Genomic DNA, 21,555 nt, shown 5'->3' with positions numbered 1-21,555 from the left:
TCTAAACATCATCACCCCCTTTTGTGTTCTCAGATAGGATAAGAAATCCAGATATTTGGGCCAACTACATGGAGCAAGTGGGGAAAAATAAGGGTACAAACTCCTCACTTGTCTTTCTTTTTGCTGGACAAGTTTCTAGGAGAGCACTGCTCTGGAAGCCAGGCCTGTTTACCAGTGCATGTGGCTGGTGTCCTACATGAATTATTCAGAGTGCCCTTTTCTTCAGCTTCTGAAGGGTTCCCACTCCTATCACACATGAACAGCAAGCACAGCTTCTCCCCAAAGGCTTTTCAAAGAGCATTCAGAAATGCTTCTGGATGCACCTGTTCTGACATCAGATGGTGAACCACTGAAACATGGCTACTGTCAGCAAAGGTTACCTTGCACCTGTTCTGACCACCTGCATAGATGGGCCCTCCTAAATGGTTCGTACTTCAGTTCTGGTGTCTGTAGCTTAAAATTGTCCTCATAAAACTAATTCTAAATCCCACAGCAAGGACCAAGCAAAGGCTTAAAGCCTCCACTTTGGTGGCCTGCAGGTGTGCACTGTAACAGAGTTTTAATTTGGAGCAGGTGTCAACAGGAAAGCACAATGTGTGCATTTTGGCAAAGAAGCGATACAACTGCTGAGCTTCTGTAGACAGAGTGAGTTCATTGGTTTGGTTCTTCTGAACTCACTGAGAGAAAATATCTGGCCTTCAGCACTTGCGATCTAACTTAAGCCATTCTGTTAACACAAGGCTTTCATTTTGGATTCTAGCTTAATAATTTGACTACTGAGCTCCTGAAAGTCTAATGAAAGACTGCATTGGACTTTCTGGAAGAAAAAAGAAAGACTAAACTCTGATAGTTGCATGAAATCAGGGATTTGAGAGGTAGGACTGCAAGTGTCGAAGTGATACAAGTGGTAGGAAGATGAGGCTTCTCATCAGGCAGCATTGAACTAATAATATTTTTTTTCCTAAAAAGAAAAAAACTTTCTTCAGTATTCACAGGCTGAAACACATTAATATTCAGGAACATTATTAAATGAGTAATACCATCCTCTGTTTAATTAGCCAGCTTCTGTAATGCTGGTGTTCTTAATTATTTACTCAAACTGCAGGCTTATCCAGTGTTACATGTTGATAAAATTTCTGTGAAAAGAAACTTCTGTCTGGGAAAAGCTACAGCTGGCCAAAGGAAGAGCTTAGCTAGTTGGCCCAAAGGCCAAGCACTTTAAATCTTACTTGATTTTACTTAACCTGTACATTAAGGGGGAGAAAATTTGTTTCAGTTGTGGGCACTGTGATCCAGCTCTGTGTGCTTTGGGTCACTGTGCTCATCAGATGTCCAAACTGACCTTTGAAAGCAGTTTTCCTGCAGCATCACCACAAAATAAAACCTTAGCTCTTCTTTCCTGAATGACACAGCTGTTATTTTATTTCTGGCCTGCCTTAGGGAACACTCCTTCCCAAGAAAAGCACTTGAAGTTGAAAAATGGCAAATGTGCAGCCTCAGAGTTTCTCCCTCAGTTCTTATGGACTGTCTTAACATCTGGAAGCATACTACTTTTTTTGGGACCCTCCTGGATGGTAAACAGAAGCCTGTTTACAACAGCTTGACTTTCAGAACTTTTTTTTCTTCTTATTTAGAACATCCTTCCTTGTGATACTCACTCTTCTCCATTTAAACAGGTTCTTTACTTACCCTAGAATGCCTGAAGTGTGTCAGAGACAGAAGCGTGGGAAGAAAAACATATCAATGTTCAGGGATGCAATGATATCAGTGCCAAGGCCACTGTGGGTTCTTGAATGTGAAAGAAGCATCTGCAAGGCAAATCCTGCTCAAACTCCCTGTATCTGCCAGGAAAGTTCTCCTCTGTTAGCAAAGGCAAACACTTGGCAGCAAGAGTCCTCTCCCAAGATATTGAGTAAGTGATCATAAGAATATATTTAGTACACACAAAACATCTTTTAAATTTTTTTTTTCTTGGAAATAGTTTTATTTGAAACTTCTCAGAACAATAAGGCCAAGACTGATATTCTTCTTTGGAAGTTTTCAAGCTAAACAAAACCCAACATTAAAATAAAAAAGGGCTTTATTATAGAAGATATTTGGTGAATCTCAGCTTGTTTTGTATATCAGTGTTCTCTCAGCTACCAGAGAACCTTTTAGAACTCACCATGTAATGCAAAACTGAAGAAGTGACACGCAGGGTCTCCGTAGCAGCTGTTGATATTCTTAATTTGCTGAATGTCTTTGGTTGGGCACTGAATGTGGCTAATCTTTGCAGCCAGGTGGCCAGGCATCTGGAATGATCATTTAGTTGAAATATGTGGGGTTTAAAGGAGACAAAAATAGGTGATGATTTTGATGGCTTTCAAAGTTCAGCTGTAAGGCTGGGAACTTACCATGTTTCATTTTGGAATGAACAATTTAAGGGTGAAAATAGCTAAAAAAGAAGACGTGTAGCTGAAAGGCATTTCTGTTGCTGAAAAGATCCACTAGTGAAAAATGATATTAGCATGTGCACCCTGGGCAAGACAGAAAGACAAGGAAAAAGATTTCTGTGACCTTTATTTGTCTCATGTCCATGCAGTATGTCATGAAATTGAGCAGAATAGGTAATTTGTATTGAGATAAAACAAATAGATCAAAGGGGAGAAATACTTTAATACTTAGCTTCCTGTATTTCAGGGCTTTTTAATATAGATCAGAGGTTAAATTTTAGGTAACACCCTTCCTTTGAATTCTTCATCACTAAAGCATAAAGTAATGCTATGGAAACTTGCCAGGATCAGATTACAATCTGTTAAAATATCAACATTGACCAGAATTAGCCAACCCTAGAGATAAAATAAGCTCAAATTGCCCCTTTCCTGAAAACACTGGTCACCACTATATGCATCTTATGGTGCTTTTTCTTTTTTCTTCTACACAGTCCTGGATTCTGAAATCCATGCCTAATATGAATGTGCCATTTATTTGACTTTTTCTGATGGTAGATTTTCAAGAGATGATTCAAGGCATTTTCTGCATGCAGCTTTTTATGCTGATTTACTTAGTTAAAGTCTGTTTAATTCCAAATCTGGTTGCAGTCATGCTGGTAAAAAAATGTTTGCTTCAGTGGAGTCTGCTTGGATAAGTAACCAGTGCCCTGGCTTTCTCACAGAGTGAGTGAATTCCTGTTTTTTGTTGCAGTAAGTGTATGATACAGAGTTGGGCTAATAGTAGTTGTGGATAGTGTTTAGTGTTATGTTAAAGAAACAAACAAGCAAAAAATCAATAAAATTTCCTCCCCACTTCTGCACTGCCATAGCTGGTCTCACAGGAGAAGGCAGCAGGGAAGCACAAGTGAAAATGTATCAGTAGTCATTCATCAGAAGAGCGCTACATTGCCCTCTTTGCCACACTGGGATCTTTACTAGGCTGGTGGTGGTATCTTTTGGAGTGTTCTTAGAGCAGAGATTATGGGATAACTCTGAGGGAATCAGAAGATGGTTGCCTCTGCATTGTAAGGGTTAGCTTGTAAAGACAGCTGACCACAGAGTGACAGCCTGAGGCACACGTGGGTCTTGTCTGCTCTGCCTGTTGAGTGGGCATTCACCCCAGAGGATGTCCACTGTTTCTGATCAGGGCTCTGCTATTTTGTGCTGGACAGTAGGTAAGTTCAGCAGTTTGAAGAAAGCTGAGCTATCAATGTGTTTCTTCTGGAGAGGATAATACATACTTTTAAAAGCTTTTACCTCCCAACAGGACAGGCAGCTCTGGGGCTCTTCTCTGCAGCTCTTTTAAAGATCTTTTAATCAGTATAGTTTCCCTTTTCTCACTGAAATTGCATTTACTGTATTTTTAGTGTGTTCTGATGAAGCAGAAGGTGTTACTTACATCCAATTTTCCATATAACCACTTCTGATGACTGTCCCTTTCTAGTCTTTTCAGCCTATCCATCCTGAATTAACTTTTTTGTAAGAAAAGGCCTTTTGTAGTTTATAAATTTTAATACAGGATGCTAGCTGCCAGAAAGTTTTGGACTGAAACCAAAGATTTTAACCAGTCTACCCAGCAGATGAAATGAGGTATAGCTCCTGCTGCACCTGGAGACAGTACTTCTTTCATTGCTCTGTTTCAGAGTTATGACACCTCTGCTTTAGCCTCAGAACGTCAGGAATTTTCCTTTAAACAGGCTTCCTGGAAATAGAGTTTTAGGCTATTAATGGGTAATTTATCACACAGTATTTTTCAGCCTTAAGAAACTCTGGGTTTTGAGGTTTGTTTTGTTTTTAGTATAGTTAATTGGGGACAGCTAAGCAAAGGTGAGACTCTTGATGTGATATCTTGACAGCAGGAGATGATAGTGGAGACCAGCCCTCAGTGAAAGAACACTGTGCACTTTGATGGTGAAGTGCTTTGAACTTTTGCTGCTAAGCAGACAGATGCTGATTTTGGTGGCTTTTTTTTTATGTGCTGTGCAGTTCTATTCATTCAAAGAAACCCATTAACACTGAGATGCCATATATGAGTTAGTTGTTCTTCACCTGGATAAATGTTGCATGCTGCACTATGCAACTTGCAGTTACACTACATTCCTGTGAAAATGCTTTTCCACATGAAGATCTTCAGAGTTCCAGAGTACAAGAGATTTCACCCCAAGAACATGCATTGTGCCTCCTGTTGTAATTTTCATCTTCAAAGATATTTTCTACAGAAGGATATACAGGTCAATGAATATTTATTTTTCTGCAAAAGGTGGTCACATAAATGCTTACGGAGAGGCTCAGAATTTGAAGGTGGTAGTATATCTGAAAGACCAGTACCAGACATCTGCAGATTGATCACTGAACTGTGTTGGGATCTCTCTGTAGTTTGTTTCAGGGGCTTGCTCTCATCATTTATCCCTAGGATATTCCAGGGTGCTTAGTTACCAGAGTCATTACAGTAAAGGAAGTCAGAATTCATAATTAATTAACAGGTCGTAGAGTAGTTGCATGCAGAGAGCCCTGTGGAGCAGTAAATTCCCTAGTCCTACCTCATGAAGTTCAGTGCCAGACTTTTCTTGCTGTATGCTCCTGCACTGTAAGAAGCTGTTTCCTTTTCTGACCCTAAGCAGAGCAGCAGACAAGTGTTTTGGGCAGGCCCCAGAGGAGCCATAAAGGTATATCACTTATGATACAGTATGTCACTTAATCTTAGGCATGCAGTTATTTCAGCCCCCATGGTGAAGGAGTCCAACATGACTGCTGATTGTAGAAGTACATCCTTTTGGATAAATTTCCTCATCTATCTTGATGGATCTTTTTTGATTGGGAAGGGTGGAAGGAATGAGGGCAGAGGGAAGAGAATGGTTTTTCTGTTCTACCATCAGGGACATCTGTGAACTTTCAGTAAACAGCATGACTTTCTGAATCTGGCTCATAGCTTTCATGCTTGCTTTCTAATCTGTTTCAGAGCTGGGCAGCTGTAAGTTTATACTGTTTCTCAGGGAGATGTTTTTGTGCACTAGAGAAAGAGCAGACGTGCTTTGGCTCTCACGTGCATTACTGTGCACAGGCGTTCTCAGCTCTGTGACTAGCACACAGAAATCTTTGAGTATGTTGGACAGTGGCTTTCCTGCTCCTCAAAGTCTCAAATTGTTCCTTCTTTGAGACTTATTGAAATTTGGATCTTACTGAGACTTCTACACAAATATTCTCTGCATGATATAAGGGTCTTCTTCAAAACAACTTATTTGCAAATAATTTAAGGAGACAGACTTTTTTGCTAGGGATGTCTACAGTTTATGACCACTATCTCAATAGGGAAAAATAGAAAGATATAATTTATCTTTAAAACACAATTGGTGATTCAGGTCTAAAAGATACTATTGAAATTCCTCTGCTATGTACTGTAGCCAGTGCAGCCACAAAATATGCATTGCTGGGGAAAATCTGAGAACAAAGTCTGCATTTCTCATGATCAGAGTTTCAGAAAATGAGCTGTTAATTGGTTGTGTTTGGTATTTGTTTTTAAAATTTGTAGAAGATAGATCATTAAAATAGTTAATTTGAACTAGGACTTCATAAAAGTAGGATAACGAACATTCCCTGACCTTTATTAATTTATGAATGGGTTTTCATCAAGTGAATTCAAATTAATCATAGGATAAATGCTGAAGATGAAACAGTGGTCAGGATGACAGAAGATAATTAATTTTAAGGAAGGAAGAAGAATATAGAAATTCCAGATATGTAGGGCAGGAATATATAAGGCATGAACCAGACATTGAAAAGAATAAAAATAAATGAGAAATCAGCAGAAAAGTAAGGTAATTGTAGATAATCTTACAAAGGTCTTATTTTAACTCATTGAAATATAAAACAATGGATAATAATTTTTTAATGTCGGCTCCTGAAGAGCATTCTGCTGTACGTTTATGAAGTTTTTCTTTTCTCTGTCCTGAGATTTTATTTTGAAGATTTAAACAATTTTTTTTAATAGAAAAGAAGATTCATATATTCTAAGGAAAGCAAAATCTTACATTGTTTGTTGGGAGATACAGCATAACATGTAAGCTTGTACCATTTTCACAAATGAATTTATTAAAAATCTACAAACACAGAATATCTTTGATTTCTTTTCATCTAGGAAGGCAACTTCTCCAGAAAAGTATTCAAGAAAAAATTTTATTGAATTTTTCTCAATACAGATCACTTCTAGGAAGTGATAATATGTTTTTGTGTGCAATATAAGTATATATTTGAGAGAACACTGGGAAGGAGATGTAATAATAAACTTCAAATACATTAAATGTATTTGTAAAAGAGAGAAGAGATTATTCTAGCTATGCATGGCGCATGGATGGCACAGGAAGAAATCAACTTCAATTGCACCAAGGGAAATTTAGATAGTATTTTTGGAATACTCAGAAAGTCAGTCAGAGCTAATTGTTCACATACCTGCAGCCCACTCCCCTTAATATATTCTCTGTGTAAGCCCAATCCTTGCCAGGACACAGACACAGAAATGTCAGGAGAACGTGAGTGAGGAATGGCTGGAACGTGGAGCATGCATCACACACATGCTGCAAACTCATGCATGGCAGGTGGCCCCGTGTTATTTTTGAGGGAAGAACACTCCAATCCTCCATTGCAATAAAATATTAAACTGGACATGGGAGTTTTGAAGATACCTTGTTTAGAACAAGTCAAGATTTTTGAAGGTGTACCGTGTTCTCCAGATGATGTTCAGTTGAAGCAGTCTTCCACAAAATATGGCATATCCTGACACATGGCTTACAGCCCAAAAAAGTTGGAATAAGAGTCTACAAGTAAAAAATTTCCACTTGTCTTCTTGTTTATAATGTTCGATGCCAGCAGACATAAATTTATGAGGTGCACTCTCTGGACCTTTAATTGTTAGGAAAAATGAAGAACTGAACTGAAGTAAATTGAGAAGACTCAGTCTAAAAAAGCATGGAGGGAGAGGGTACCTCCTGGTAACTTGGGTCCAGTAGAGCAAGATAAGGTAAGGCAGGGTAGATAACAAATCAGCTGTATGATCAGAGGAACAAGAATTGATCAAACTTAGTGAACAACTTTGTTAGGCAGAAAGCAGGCTTTCTTTGGACTGATAAGTTGTCATGTGAAATTAAAAGAACCACAAATATTACATTTTTTTTTGGGCTATGTTTTTTTTTCTCTAATGCCTACGTGTCTGAGATCCAAACACTGTGGAACTGAGGTCCTCCTGCCTTTTACAGGCTTTGGGGCAGAATGTACTAAAAGCTTGGTCTGGGCATCTCTGAACTAGAGGATCACTGTTCAGAAGCAGATAGCTAATAGAGCTTGGGAGCAAATAGCTATGCTGGGATAATTTCCTAATGCTAGCCAGCTTTCCACATTTGTGTGTGCAGAGAAAAAAACCCTAGCTGAAATTTGAGTTCAAGACAGCAATCAGAAGGAAAAATTCACTTCTCTGGTCTGTCCAGTCTTCACCTATAGCCTGTTTAACTATGTCTATATAAGGTACACAGTTTTATGGTATCTCTTACAGGCTCACTGTGTCATGTCTGCAGACATGTAAAAAATGTGAAAGTCACAGTAGTAGCAATGTATCCATTGGTACTTCTTGATATTTCTTCCAAATTTTCAGTGCCACGACACTTGGAAAATTGTATATGCTGCTTTAAGGCCTTTTCCAACTGACCTTGAAGTAAAAGAGAGCTATAGGTTAATTTTCTTTCATGTAAAAGCCACTCAAAAAATTAATCATCAACAGGACAGCAACTGTATAGAAGAAATTAATTAGTATGGCAGATTTATTAATCAAACCATGAAACATACATTTTCTCAGTTGATTAGCAGGTGTTTGTTACACCTGTGTGCAAAAATTCCCAGGGTTCAATGTCAGCCTTTGAACTGACATTGTCACTGCCATGGCGCAGCAGCCTAGTGTTAATATTCTGAATTGCAGTATTATGCAACATTGTGAACATGGGGAATCATGTCATCTTTAAAACTAGCACAATTGCTTTCTGTCTAATGTGTTTCAATCAGTTGTGTTTCTTTGTTTTCAATTCACAGAAAATTTTTCAATTACAGAAAAGTAAATATTCCTGCAGCTCATACCCTTAATTTCGAACAGAGTTTGAAGCATCTTTGGTGCTGAGCAAATCCAGGGATCAGTCATCACTAAAATTTGTGACATAAAAATAAAAATGCTCTTATATGGGCTTATTTTGTGCATTAATGATAGGTACAGGTGCTAGGAGATTATCTTAGTTATTAGGAAAACTAAATTCAGCTATTTATTATAAATGGCTCAAATTATTTGCAAATAGTATTATTGAATTTCATAATGTAGCAGTAATAATTCACAGCACTAAGAAGGAAATATTCAAGTACTTTAAATCACACTATTTTTTACAGAACAATTTCCCTTAAGTAATGAATTCTTACTGAACTCTTGAAAAGCGTCTGGATGTGTAAGGTTATTTGCAGTTTACAGACCTAGAGGCAGGGATCCACAGATTCCCAGCTGTGAAGAAGCTTTCTGAGCAAGAGCTTTCTGAGCCTAGAAAGCAAGCTGATGTTAGTTTTCTTTCATTTATTCCTATTTTCAAACCTCTACACAGGAGTTCTCTCTTCTAGTTCTCTTTAGCTTCAGACAGAAGTGCTAACATACGGATGAGCTTTTAATGAAGCATTTTTATAGTTTGCTTTCTACCCTTTCAGTGTATGTCATGGTAAAATATTAAATCAGTAGGACTTTACAGATGATACTTGATAATAGGATCTTACCTCACAGAGCTTAAAATTTTTATTAGTGTTTATAGTACTGGTTTGAGGTATTTCACATTGTATTTCCCTGGGCAATTGTTAGGAGAGATTTTAATGTTTAACATATGTGGCTGTGCACAGTAATGTAACACATGATTTTACCATTGCTATCTGTATGTCCTTTTTCCTTTTAATAATTTTTTGCTTTAACAAAGTGCTCCTTTTGAATAGGATCCTTGTGCCTGACAGTCTTTGCCTATGAAATTCCCAGACATGTCCTAGCTGAATGGGTGGCAAGGTCTAATAAACCTTTAATCTCTTTTTTATTTGTGTGTGCAGGGAGTGCAAGGGACAGGGGGAACTGACTGTGAATTCCTTCAGGGATGTTTCATCCAAGATAAATGGCTTTTCAAACCTGGCCAGTTAACCAACATGATTCTTCTGGAAGTTTGTGTCTAGCAGGGGCTTCTGCAGATATGAAACTGTCAGGAGAGTTTAGTTCATGTTTCTAGCAGAGATGAACAGAGTAAGCAAAAGGGCTTCAAACATAATGACTTTGCTGGAATTGAGGTGATGTTCTTTGTTTTGTTATTACTTCCTCTTTTTTTAACTGCTGTCCTCTATTATTATCCTTTTCATGAAATAGAGATCTTTAAACTCTTTTGGTTTTTTTTTTTTAATCCTGTTTCCTATTTTAGAAATAGTTAACCTTCTCAGCAAATGTGCTCTGCACAGTAACACATGATGGCCACCTCTAGGTAATGTCTGTTATTTGAAGAAGAGATTTCAGTCCATGTTTTAGGGTCATGCATGAATACAGTTCACTTTCACTTGCAGTAACATGCTGATCCCAGAAGGTGACAAATGTACTTATGAACCTACAGTAACCAGAGAACAAGGTCCTGAATTAGCTTATCCTTATCAACACTGACTACATGTCGAGTCACAAATGATTGTGGGAGAATGCCTTTGGGAGATTTTGGAAACTTCAACTGTGATTGACTCTAAAAAGACATGTTTGCCACCTAAAATTGAAGAGAAGACCATGCAATTTGAAAGACTACCTAGTGTGTTAGGTTTTCAGAACTCACTATGTCGCTTACCTAATTATCCCTCATACTCCCTGTTTAAAGGATGGAGAAACTGAGGTTGGCAAAAGAAATAGTTCACAGGCATCACAAAAGAAGCTCTTGATTGTTTGAGCAGAGAAACAGTCTGGCTGTTTTTCAACCAGCTGGCCAACTTTATGCATTTATTTCTACAAAAGATGTGGCAACAGTACAGACTGACCTATGTGTGGTCAATCTATGATAGTCATTTGTCCAATTTCTTTGTTTCAGAGGCAGCCTGTCTCCATCAAGCTGATCCATACTGATTTACTTCTTGCTTCTGTGGAGTATATCTGACTTGAGAAATTCTGGTTTTTTACTTTCTATTAAATTCTGGTTTTATTTTTCTAACCAACATGAAAGGTGTTCAACAATTCCAGCCTACCTTTAGGGGAAACCTGTTCCCAGTAATGAAATTTCTTTTTTGTCCAATGTTGTCTTTCTGAAAGAAACAAAGTTTTTTGCAAAAGCAAAACTTAAATGTACTGTTTGAGCTAGGAATATTAATCACTGATCATGAGACATTTGTTGTCAGGCAAACAAAGAAAAGAGCTGAGTCTCTATCAAATGTTCTATTTTTGTATTTGGATGACCAGATCATAGTAAAACATAAGCCTCTTAATTTGTGACAAATTAGAACAGTCTTGATAAGTACAGAACTAAATGCAGAACTAAATGAAGATATTAGCTTGGGAGCTAATTGTGCATATGGTGGCTATGTGGTAGCTGAGACATAGGATAGGGCTCTATTTTTTTTTTTTTTCCAAAATATTTTCATCTCCTTCTTGTTTTATTTTCTTTAATGTATTTGTTTTTTAACCACTCTATTGACTTCCTGCCTAGAAGTCAATAGAGCAGTTAAAATTTCTATTCCTTTTCAAGGAATAGAAATTTTCATCTGAAAAGCTTACCTTAAAACAGCAATTTCAAGCAGCCACATTTAAGTTCCTTGTAAGGACCCTTATTCTCTTCAGAGCAGGGATCACATTACATACTAGGCTTTTGAAAAGCAGCAACACCACTGCCAAAGTCTCAGTACCCTTAATGACTTCTCATGTATCGTGTAGCCTTTTTGCTGTCAAATGCCATTGGAGTGCAAATAGTTTGGTCCTTGCTAGGGCTGATGTCACTGAACCGAGTGCATTTAGAATATGCATCTCTATATTCACTTCATTTGGAAATAGATAGATAAATATAGAGGTAAAGAAAAGAATGGATGAAAGGCTTTTTTCTGCTAAATAATTTGAGTGTCTCTTCTCTCTGTTTTAGTCAAATACATGAGAGTAGTTTATAAATTAGTTGAGCTGGAGTTGCCAAACTTGGCTGTATATCTGAGCAGCCTGGATGGAAAGCCTTTGCAACTGATATTGTCCTCAAGCAGCTGACCATCAGAGCATTTCCTTCCCATACCCAAGCCAGCAAAATGACCACATCCAGCAGGCAGAGCTCTTCTACGTCTATGGTCAACAACTTGGCCAAAATATTTGATCCAAACACTTTGCAAAACCAAGGGCCAGGTAATGGAATGGAACCTCCTCAAATTCTTCACGTTGAGAGAAGTGATGTCAGCACATCTGAAAGTTTCAACATCATGGATGTGAAGTTTGCCTCCCTTGAAGAGAAAATTGATAAACTGTTGACTCTGCAAGACAATGTCCTTAAGAAGCTTAACAGTTTTTCCCAAGAAATCTGTTGCATTGGAAAAGACATGGAGACGGTAAAGGCAGAAACATCTGAACCTGGATCAAGGATGGAAAGAAACAAAAAAATGAGAAATAATGAAATGAGGAGACTTTGCCTTAAAATGAAAAAATCTCTTTCTGATATAAACAGGAAAGCTGAGCAGCAGGTTAAGAGGCTAGATGGACTTGAACAAAGTGTTTCTGGACTACAGAAACTTGTAGGACCTCTGGTAGAAAGGGTGAAAACATTAATAATTCACAATTCAAGTGTAAAGCATCATGTTAAAAAACGTAAAGTTTGCAAGGCAGGAGCTGGACATCCCTTTAGGATGCACATTTTCTCGGAGACAACAGCTGGTGATCTGCTCAAGAAGAAAAATGAAAAGGTGAGCCCAGGTTTGTGTTTCATCTTGGCAGGAATCATTGCAAACTACGGATATGTTCTGCTACATGCTCAGCTTTTTTGTTTCGTTCACATTTAAGAAAGAACAACCAATGTGCTCTAAACGCCAAAAGTATAAGAACAAGCTGAGCCAGTTATGTGGAAAAAATATAGAAAAATCTACTTGTTATACAGACATTCATTTTTCCTAATTTTTCCTTTGCAGCTGTAAAACATAACAACAAAGAACATAAAAAAGATTGACAGATTTCAGGAGTCTTGGGTCCTGGCCATGAATTTTACAATGATCTTTTCTGGATTTATAATTATCCGGGGGAATCAAGTTGCAGCAGTCGTGATATGAGCACCAGGGTCTAGAGATTAGTGGAACTGGTAAAAAGCCTCCTTGGGTCAGGGCATGTACATATGTTTGTCTTTTATTTCAAGGAACATCTTAAGTGTGCTCTTCCTATCTGGTATTTCTCTCCATTGGTGAGGACTAGGGAACTTCTAAACTGGGATCTGAGGTAGGGTTACTGTAACTGGAGCTATGGCTTGTGTAAACTTCCCTGGGTAAAAAATGCCTCTGTTACCATAATGAGAGTTTCATCATGTTTTTTAAAGTTCAGATTAAAAGACACCAAAAATCTCTTGAAGGACTCTCTTGACTCTAATAAGCTTTTGTAAGGTAGTTTGAAAATTCTTTTTTGTTGAAGAAAATTAGGAATTTTTTCTGACAAAGTATTTGATTAACGCACAGCGAACAAAAAAGGTTGCTTTTCATATTTTGTTCTATTTTGCTTGATTTTTTTTTTCCCAAAAAGTCACATGCAGGCTTTACTCTTTGATTCATTTAAAGACTAGTTCTTGAGTTTGTTTTTTAAAGTTTTTGAGCAGGAAAAACATCATGTGAGGGTGTTACTGGAAACAGCATTCCTTGAAGCAAAGAAGCACTGCAGCCAATATTACTCAAAATGGCCTGGTCAGCAAACCATGTGTTTTTCAGCTTGGTTACCCTAAGGCAACCCCACTTCATAGATAGACAAGAAGCATTTGAGCCTTCAAAGGAAACTATAAAAATATCAGTCAGTGCTGTGTAGCAGCAGAGGAGCATCTTGTAAAGCTCAGTCAGCTGAACTGACCAATGTGTCACTATGTAAGGATATAAATTGTGCAACCTTGTTTCCAGAGCATCATTAACTGAAGAGAAAAATGGCTTCCTTGTCAGAGAAGACTGATAACAAAAATTGTCATTACAGGCTCTTCTTGAACATCAAGCTGGACTGGTTTAAAAAAAGGAGTTTCAACAGGAGAGAAGTTTTCTTGTTTTATACCATTACTTTGATAAGAAAATATTATTTATTTTGAGCACCTGAGTTAAGGGCTTCTTTTACTTTTCAAAACATCAATGAAAACATCTGTTGTAAAAGCTCCATTGGAGTGAGACCCACAGGTCATCTCTGTAATGCTGCTGTCACTGCAGTTTGTGGTAGAGACCTACTTATATCAGTGAAAGTACATACTCATCTAAACTATTTATAAATGTAAACTGAATCAGCCCTGGCATGTTAATGAACTGGCACCTCCTGGAGACCGGAGTAGGTGCAAGGCTCTCTGCAGTAGAAACACAGGGTTGGAGAAAGGAGAGGACCTTGCAGGCTTTGCTAGTGAGTTTGTGGGAACCAATGGGTGTAGCAGAACAGGAGGAGCTTGTGCTCCTGACAGGTCAGAGGGGAGACAGGATGGCAGAGATTCAGGTTCCCCCCATGGAGAGTTCATGGCTAGAAAATACCTGGAAGTAGAGGCAAGGGGCCTTGAACATGATGGAAACACAAGTAGCCTACTGAGAAGGACCCAATAAAGAGAGGAGCAAGTGGAGTCTCTGTCTTTTTTCCAACAGCAGTTACATTTGTAATTCCCTCACTGATTCATTTTTGTTTAGGCAGATTTGGCGATGTTGAGTGGACTTGGTAGGAACTTGCCTAGCATGTGGGCTTAGGAAAGGCAGCATGAGCATGTCTGGAATCATGCTGATGATATTATTATGTTGTTTATATTTTGTTTGTTTTATGAGATAGCATACATATGTTACCTTGTCATTACCTCCTCTCTCTGTGTTTGATTTATTAGAAAAGGGCCATCATAAAATTACCAAGCTATCCTGTGAACAACAGCTGGCTTTGGTAAACACTTAGTCATCTTAGGTTTACGTAAAAACAGACTTGAAGTCAGCCCTGCATTAGGAGTAACAGAACATGGACTGATACCCTTCAGCAGAGACTGCTGAGCTTGGCTATCAGCTTAGTAGGTGACAGCGTGTACCAGCATTTAGGGCAAATAGACTCTCCTCTGGGTGAGAGGGAAGGAACAGGATCTCTGAACAAGTTAATCAAAATACTGGTCCGTGAGACACTGCAAAGTTGGTTGCTCGTGCCTCCATATTTGAATTAGATCTGCATATTTATCTATATGTTTTATATAGTTGTGATTAAAGTTAAAAGAAAAGCAAAGTAATAGAAAAATAGGGGGTTTCACCCTTGCAGAGTTTTACACCTGGAATGCACCACTTATATCTGGTGACATAGCAATGAACGCATTTACCCAAATGTGCAGATACCAGTCCTTGCTTCTCTTAACAGAATCCTTGTTCTCATCTCTAGTCCCACATGATGATAGTTTTAAACAGTCCTGGCCCCGCAGAAGTGCAAGCTGCCAGGCAGAAAGAACAGCATCTCTTGTATCATAGACGGAAATTTTTTGGCAACACTGAGCAAACCCTTCAATCCCATTAGACATGCACAGTCCTATTCTGTTTCTGTACAGCCACGAACAAGGCAATCCATTCACTGCAGTTAGCTCAGAAGGGCAGAACCCACTTCTATACACTGCTGGAGATGATCAGATATTTTGGATGATGTTTCTGTTTATCATCCACCCTGCTGCAGCTATGAGTAGATGCCATGTCTTGGTTCTAATAGCTGAGCTGTCTGCAAAATGTTTGGCTGTCCCCAGCCTGGTTCTGCAAAATAATCCAACCATAACTTATGAATGAATTACTAGGAGGTGGTGCAGTAGGTGGCCGTGGGTACAATTGGATAAGGCAGTGAATGGTGTTGACATGCTGCTCACCTGCCTTTCCATCCTTGCTTCTCTAGAGAGGTGCTGCACTTTGCTTAATGTAGTACTCTTTTTTAAATTTTTCCTAACTGCCTCTTTTTACAGAACCATATTATGTAGAGACCTGTGAAAGAGGCAGAACAGAGAGGGAAGAGGGGGAATGAGAGAGAGACAAAGAAGGGGTATAAGCAGCTGTGGTGTGTAATCTCTCCCTGAGCATCAGCAGCAGCTGTATCAGTTTGCTAATCACAGGCTCCAGAGGCACATTTTGTGCTCTTGCAATATGTAGGGATTGCTCTCTTCTGAAGCAAATTTCTGCTTTCCTGCCTTTTATTGCCATCCTGAAATACCTCCACTGCCTCATACAGGAGCTTAGTTTATTTCTGGTTTGGGTTGAAGTCGTAATATGGTGTAGCTTGGAGACACTTCATGCTTTGTTGATGCTGCTAAACGTCTCCCAGCCTTTTTCCACCGAGGGCACCATGACCTTATCACCACATGGCTGAGAGGAGTAGTGTGTATTACTTGTCACAAGTAATTACAGGTTATTTTGTCACTATTGCTGCTCAGGGAAATCAGCAGTTCTACAGTAAGCATCTTTAAAAGCCTTGAGGTTTTCCTCAAATTCACCTTTTTAAGTAGTCTGTGATAATCCTGTTGCAAAATGTTCCTGTCTATAACTCCATTTTCAGTCCTACTTCTTCCACTTATAAAGAAAGAGGGTAAAATAATACCTCACTTATTTCCTCCAAATTAAAGACTTTAGAGATTCTATACTATTAACCTGCAAATACTCATCTGGAGAGTCAGAAAGTCCATTTTGTTGCCATCATAAAGTAGTGTTGAACTTCCTGCAGTTACCTTCAGGTGACTGGCTTTGATTTCCTGACATTTCTACAGGCTTTGCTGTAGGAATAACAACTTTTAGCAGTTTGGGGCTGTTTCCCACACTAAAGACATGCCAGTGGTGGGAGCTGTGTTTTCTGCTTGAACCCTCTGTACCTCCTGTGCAGGTATCACACTGCAATTGCAGGTCACTGGCTGCTTTAGTGGGAGCCCACAATGAAACTGCTGTTTGCCACATGTGTTTTAATATCCATTCAGCCTCAGTCTATAACTGTTCTGATTCTTTCATTTTGCCTACAAATGCTAACAGGTCCCTTATGAATTATTTAAATTCTCTCCAAAATAGCCATGTTCTGTGTATTTTTCATCTTTCCACCTAATAGGTGGGAAATGTTTCTTTTTCTTTCTTTTTTTTTTTTTTTTTTTTTACCTCTATTTGCAAGGGTTTCTCCTGGGCTGGTGGTTTCACGGGTAGAGATTTCTGCAGAATCTCAACAGATGGGTTGTCTATTGCTTGGGCAATGCAGCTGGTAAGCACTCACAGGTGCCATTATACTTGGGAATGCTCTTCTTTCCCTCAGGACTGATGCCTTTACTTAAATACGTTCTTGGTAGAAGAATTTCAGCCTTTGAGTGAGCTGTAGTATATCAGAGTTAAAATTCTCTCTCTGGCTGTGCACCAGTCATAAAACTGGTATGTTTTCTTAGGACAATGTTTTCATCTTGTTTTGCCCTGTTCTCTCCCTTACTGACAGCCACAGGAGCTGTTTCATGCCTTTTCAATTCATAATGCTGTTTAAATTTGTTTCCATTTTCCCTCAGAACTTGCTGTCTGCTGTACAATGTTCCCTGCATAGGATCCCTTCCTGAACACTGTTGGAATTTTGTTGTCTCTACAACCCTGAAAATGTGTGAAATCAAAGTAGACACAGTTAATTTCTAAATAACTACATGCCACATTGGATAGCTCTTGGGGCATTACAATAGAGTGACCTATTGTAGGAATCCATTACAATTCCTTTTCAAAACCAGGGAGACCTCATGATGAAAATAAAGAGATAACTGGTGAGTGCAGGAAAGCAAAGCAAAGCAGCTCATCAGAAAACAGTCCTGGAAAAGCAGAAAGTTCCTCAAAGAGGTGAGACAGTGGTAGGAAGGGTTGCTCAGGGAGGAATTCTTTGTCCACTGCAGCCATCTAAAATTCACCTTTTGTCATCAGATATACAAGACATTTAAGCAGTTTTCTGGTAATGACTCCTCAGCCCCTATCAGAAGGTGTAGAGGTACCATGCTTTACTATTTCCTCTGGTAGGAAAGTGCCATTGCCACTAAATGTGCACCACACTGCACCACACTGAGTTTTAATTACAAGGGTGGCTGCTCTGAAACACAATTAATTTGTGCCATCCTGGCAGCACCCTGGGTTTTGCATACACATGCAGCAGTGAGAAGGAGCAGAGATGGGTGGCTGGGCAGCAGCCCCAACAGAGGCTGGAATGAGCCCCACCACATTCCAATAGCAGGGTTTGGCATTGTGAGGTGCCACAGAACCATAGTCTCTCTATAAAGGGAATATTTTAAAGCCCCAAGCAGGTCTTTCCCCACAACCCAAACTTCCTTCTTGTTAAATGAATTTTTAGGAAATCTTTTTTCTGGAGTCCAATTCAAAGTGAGTCATCAAAGCTGAAAGAGATGATTTCTTAAGTTTATAACCCTTTGGATGGAACTCTCCCCACTGTGTGATTTTGGAGAAAAGCTTAGGATGGGCAGTTCATGAAGTCTGAAGGTTTTTTCCATCCATACCATTGCCTGCTTAGGTAGCCAGCTGGGTTAGTTAAATTGAGAAATACTCTCTTTACAGTGAGGCTACTTATTGTAATAAAAAAAATTGTCTGAGTAGTTTGACAAGTGGGTAGTTTATCCCCACAGTTAAAAAGATCTGCCAGTGATTTGGCTTTCAAGGTGGATTTTTTTTCTCCTGTGTCACACTGTGTCAATAGTGGAACCCACTTAGGAGGGTGTCCTATTTAATGGTAAGGGTAAAAATGTGAAGAGTAGCACGTGGAAAACTTTTAGGGTTATGGCACAGGTGCATTTGAGGCACACGTGCACCCTCTCAGTCATCACACAGGTGAGGAAATTGAGCAGAACAGGGAAAGGATAGATGTGATGTCCAATGTGTTGGTAAGAAAAGCAGCTGAATTCTCCCATGCTTGTGCTTGCCTGATGTTGCCCCTTATTTGTTCAGATGAAAAATTCAAAACCAGCAGTGACTGGTTGGTTTTACTTCCCAAATGCAGTGAAAGGACATATGTCAAAGCCAGCTTATGCTGAGTGCTCTGGTCCTAGTGGGTGTCTTGGTAGCCTCAGATTTGTCAGTGATTATTACAGGCCTCCGTGTATTGCAGAGACATTAAAAGTAAACCAGTCAATTGGAGTTAAACAATCTACCTCCAAAGGCCTTCTTAGGCCTGATAATGACTCTGTTGAGTGACAGTGACTGGACCTCAAGACAAAAGTGAAGATGTTTATAATCAATGTGTCACAGTTAGTGCAACCTGGTGCATCTTCGCTGAGGCCATGGGCTCTGTTGGGAGCCTGGTTGCATGAAGGTTTTTTCTACTCCTCAGTGTAAGATCTCCTACTTTGGGAAGAATGGCCTGGCAGGAGTAAACATTCATTTGAAACAGGATAGCCACCGCTTCTCCAGCACAGTGGGTGGGAAGTCAGCAAACTTTAGTGGGGAATGGACAAAGCTTTGTCTTCACTGATTTTCAGCTTCTTCCCTCTCTAGAATGATGTTGTTCTGAGGGATTTTTTTCATGCAGAGGTTGTTACCTCATTACCTATGTATTTTCAAAGCAGCAGGTCACATAAAACTTCTATTGTATTTCATATTGAAGGAATCATGATTCTCATGGTTCAGAGCTTATTTTTTGTGTGTGATTAAAGATGCTTGTAGGTTGAGTTTGGATTTTACAGAAGAATGGTTTCTTTATCTAGTTCAAGGAGCTCTATAAAATCATGCAAGAGTCAAAAACTCTTTACCTGAAGGTGCCAGCAGTTGTTACAGTGTACCAAGAAAATAATGACATGGAAGCAGATCACCACCTGCCAACTAAAAGCAGAATTCCCATGTGTGTGGTTTTTGGCATTTATAAGTTTGTTTCAAAATTAGTCTCACCGAATATTTTACACTGGTGGGGGGAAGGAAGGTCAATGGAAAGGAAGAGGAACAAGAAAGGGCAGTTGGGAATGGATTCCAGCTTTCATGAATGGCACAGGAGGCATCACCACACATGTGGCTGTCCCGAGATCTCTGTGTTGTGTTCTGCACTCTCCTGGGAACTGGTGAGGAGATACTGGGAGCACCCTCAGAGGCAAAACCCATGGCTGAGTTCTGGCTGTTAGGGAAACTCATTAATCGCAAACCCCAAGTAACTTAATAATTTTGATAAATGAATGGCGATCAGATCTTACAGCAAACCAGGTTATCTTGCCATAATACACTTCTGCAAACTATCAGGAATATGAGAAAGTTACGCAGTTAAAATGTGGTTTAGGCTCATGCGAAGGTATGTGCCTTGGTATTGGGAGATGGGAGCTGAGGATAATGTCCTGGTATGAAATGAAATGTGGTGGGGTGGTAAAGGACCTCTAACTGAAAGGTTGGGGTTGCTTCATGAGGCCATTCATTACAAAAATTTTTGCAGTAGGAAAAAAAGAATCAAAGAGTTTTATTAGGTGGATAAAAAAATCTGAAAGTTAGCTAAAAAAACATTCCGAAGGTAGGACTGCTGCAGTATAAAGAAGGAATTTAACCATGTAGGGCTCATTAAAAAGGAGTCAGATGTCTATAAAATACATTAATTTCTTGCTGCATTTGAAATTTCAATTAGAATATATTATATTTTTATATATTGTTGCTTTTTCTTGATTTCTGCAGGTTTCTAAAGTCAATTTAAATAATTTCCAAATGCCTTTTTTTTCCCATTGGTCTATACTGAAATTTCAGCCTCTGGACTATCTCACATTATTCTGTATCATCACCTGGGCTTTTATTCTGTCTCTCTTACTTGGGGTCTGGCAATACTCTATGAAAGAATATGTTTAAGTCTAGAAAACATATTTTTGAAGACGCAATACAAAATTTTGTAAATACAGACACATTTTTGCTGTGGTATACTTTACAGGGTCACAGCACAAACTTTGATGTTTAAGCTTTTGTGAAATAAAAGCTTATTCCCCCCTCCCCCACAAAAAAAAAAAAAAAAAAAAAAAAAGCTTACTTCACAAGCTTTTCTTGAAGCTCTTGGCTTGTATGACTTGGAAAAATTACTGTAGTGTCACTTATCTGATATACCTGATTTTACGTATTCAAGTCATTAAAGAAAGGGAGAAAATATTGATTACTGTAACTTCAGAAATTATAGACTGGAAAAAAGTCACGTAACATAAGTTTGTGAAGAATAATGCATAAATAGATACAATATTATTAGGGATTAAGTTATAAAGACCCTTAAGAAAGTTCTAACAGACTGAGGGAAGAGGGGTGGTGTGAAGAGTAATTAGGTGGGATAGATGTCTTTAACAAGCCACCACACCTTTCAGATGAGATTTTCAAAGAGTGTGATGGCTTTTGGGAATTGTGGGCTCTCAGAGTAGCTGCTCAGCTGCCTGGGGCTGGACGTCACGCACGCCCCTGGCAAACTACAAGGAGGTCTTTGTACCGCCTGTGGCTGGGATAGGAAGGATACATTGACTTCTGGCAGCTCCGAGAACTTGGTGAGCCCCCACCCTTTAGAGGGAAGAAATAATGGGCAAAAGGTCTTGTTTTTATTGCTAGGTCAAGATTTGACAAGGTGAAGTCACATGTTTCTCCAAACAGCAAAATGTGGAGAAAACTGGGTTGTTCATGTATAGACTGCTCATGTATTTACAGCTATTTCAATATTTAGTCCTTATATCTGTACTTCTTACTCTAGAGCACTCTGGCACCTATATTTATTGCAAATTGATTCTGATGGATATCAGTAAATATTTAATTTGTATTATTATTTTTTTTTTTAAATAGTATGAACTCCCCATATGCTTTTGGAATGTCAGAGATCAGAAATGGTGCTTGAATAAACACAGTAGTAATTTATGTAATGCCCTGGCAGTCTCAGGTATTCAGCACT

The 21,555-nt window shown here is 38.9% G+C and overlaps 1 protein-coding gene across 4 annotated transcripts in view; it reads left to right on the top strand.

The window, feature by feature from the left end:
• Positions 1-21,555, top strand: part of MYLK4 (myosin light chain kinase family member 4) — an 81,411-nt gene that overhangs the window by 36,811 nt on the left and 23,045 nt on the right. Inside the window, exon 1 of one of the 4 annotated variants that reach the window (XM_059853712.1) lies at positions 11,443-12,416. The exons of 2 other annotated variants lie outside the window; for them this stretch is intronic. In XM_059853712.1, coding sequence (XP_059709695.1) covers positions 11,772-12,416 — 645 coding nt within the window. In that variant the 5' untranslated portion in view covers positions 11,443-11,771. Of the gene's footprint in view, positions 1-11,442; positions 12,417-21,555 lie in introns of those variants that run through there. One more of the 4 variants, XM_059853721.1, reaches the window with a different exon arrangement.

This window comes from Haemorhous mexicanus, chromosome 1, assembly GCF_027477595.1.
Source record: "Haemorhous mexicanus isolate bHaeMex1 chromosome 1, bHaeMex1.pri, whole genome shotgun sequence".
NCBI lineage: Eukaryota > Metazoa > Chordata > Aves > Passeriformes > Fringillidae > Haemorhous > Haemorhous mexicanus.
Note: the sequence above shows the minus strand (reverse complement) of the source record. Positions and strands in the feature narration are given on the sequence as shown.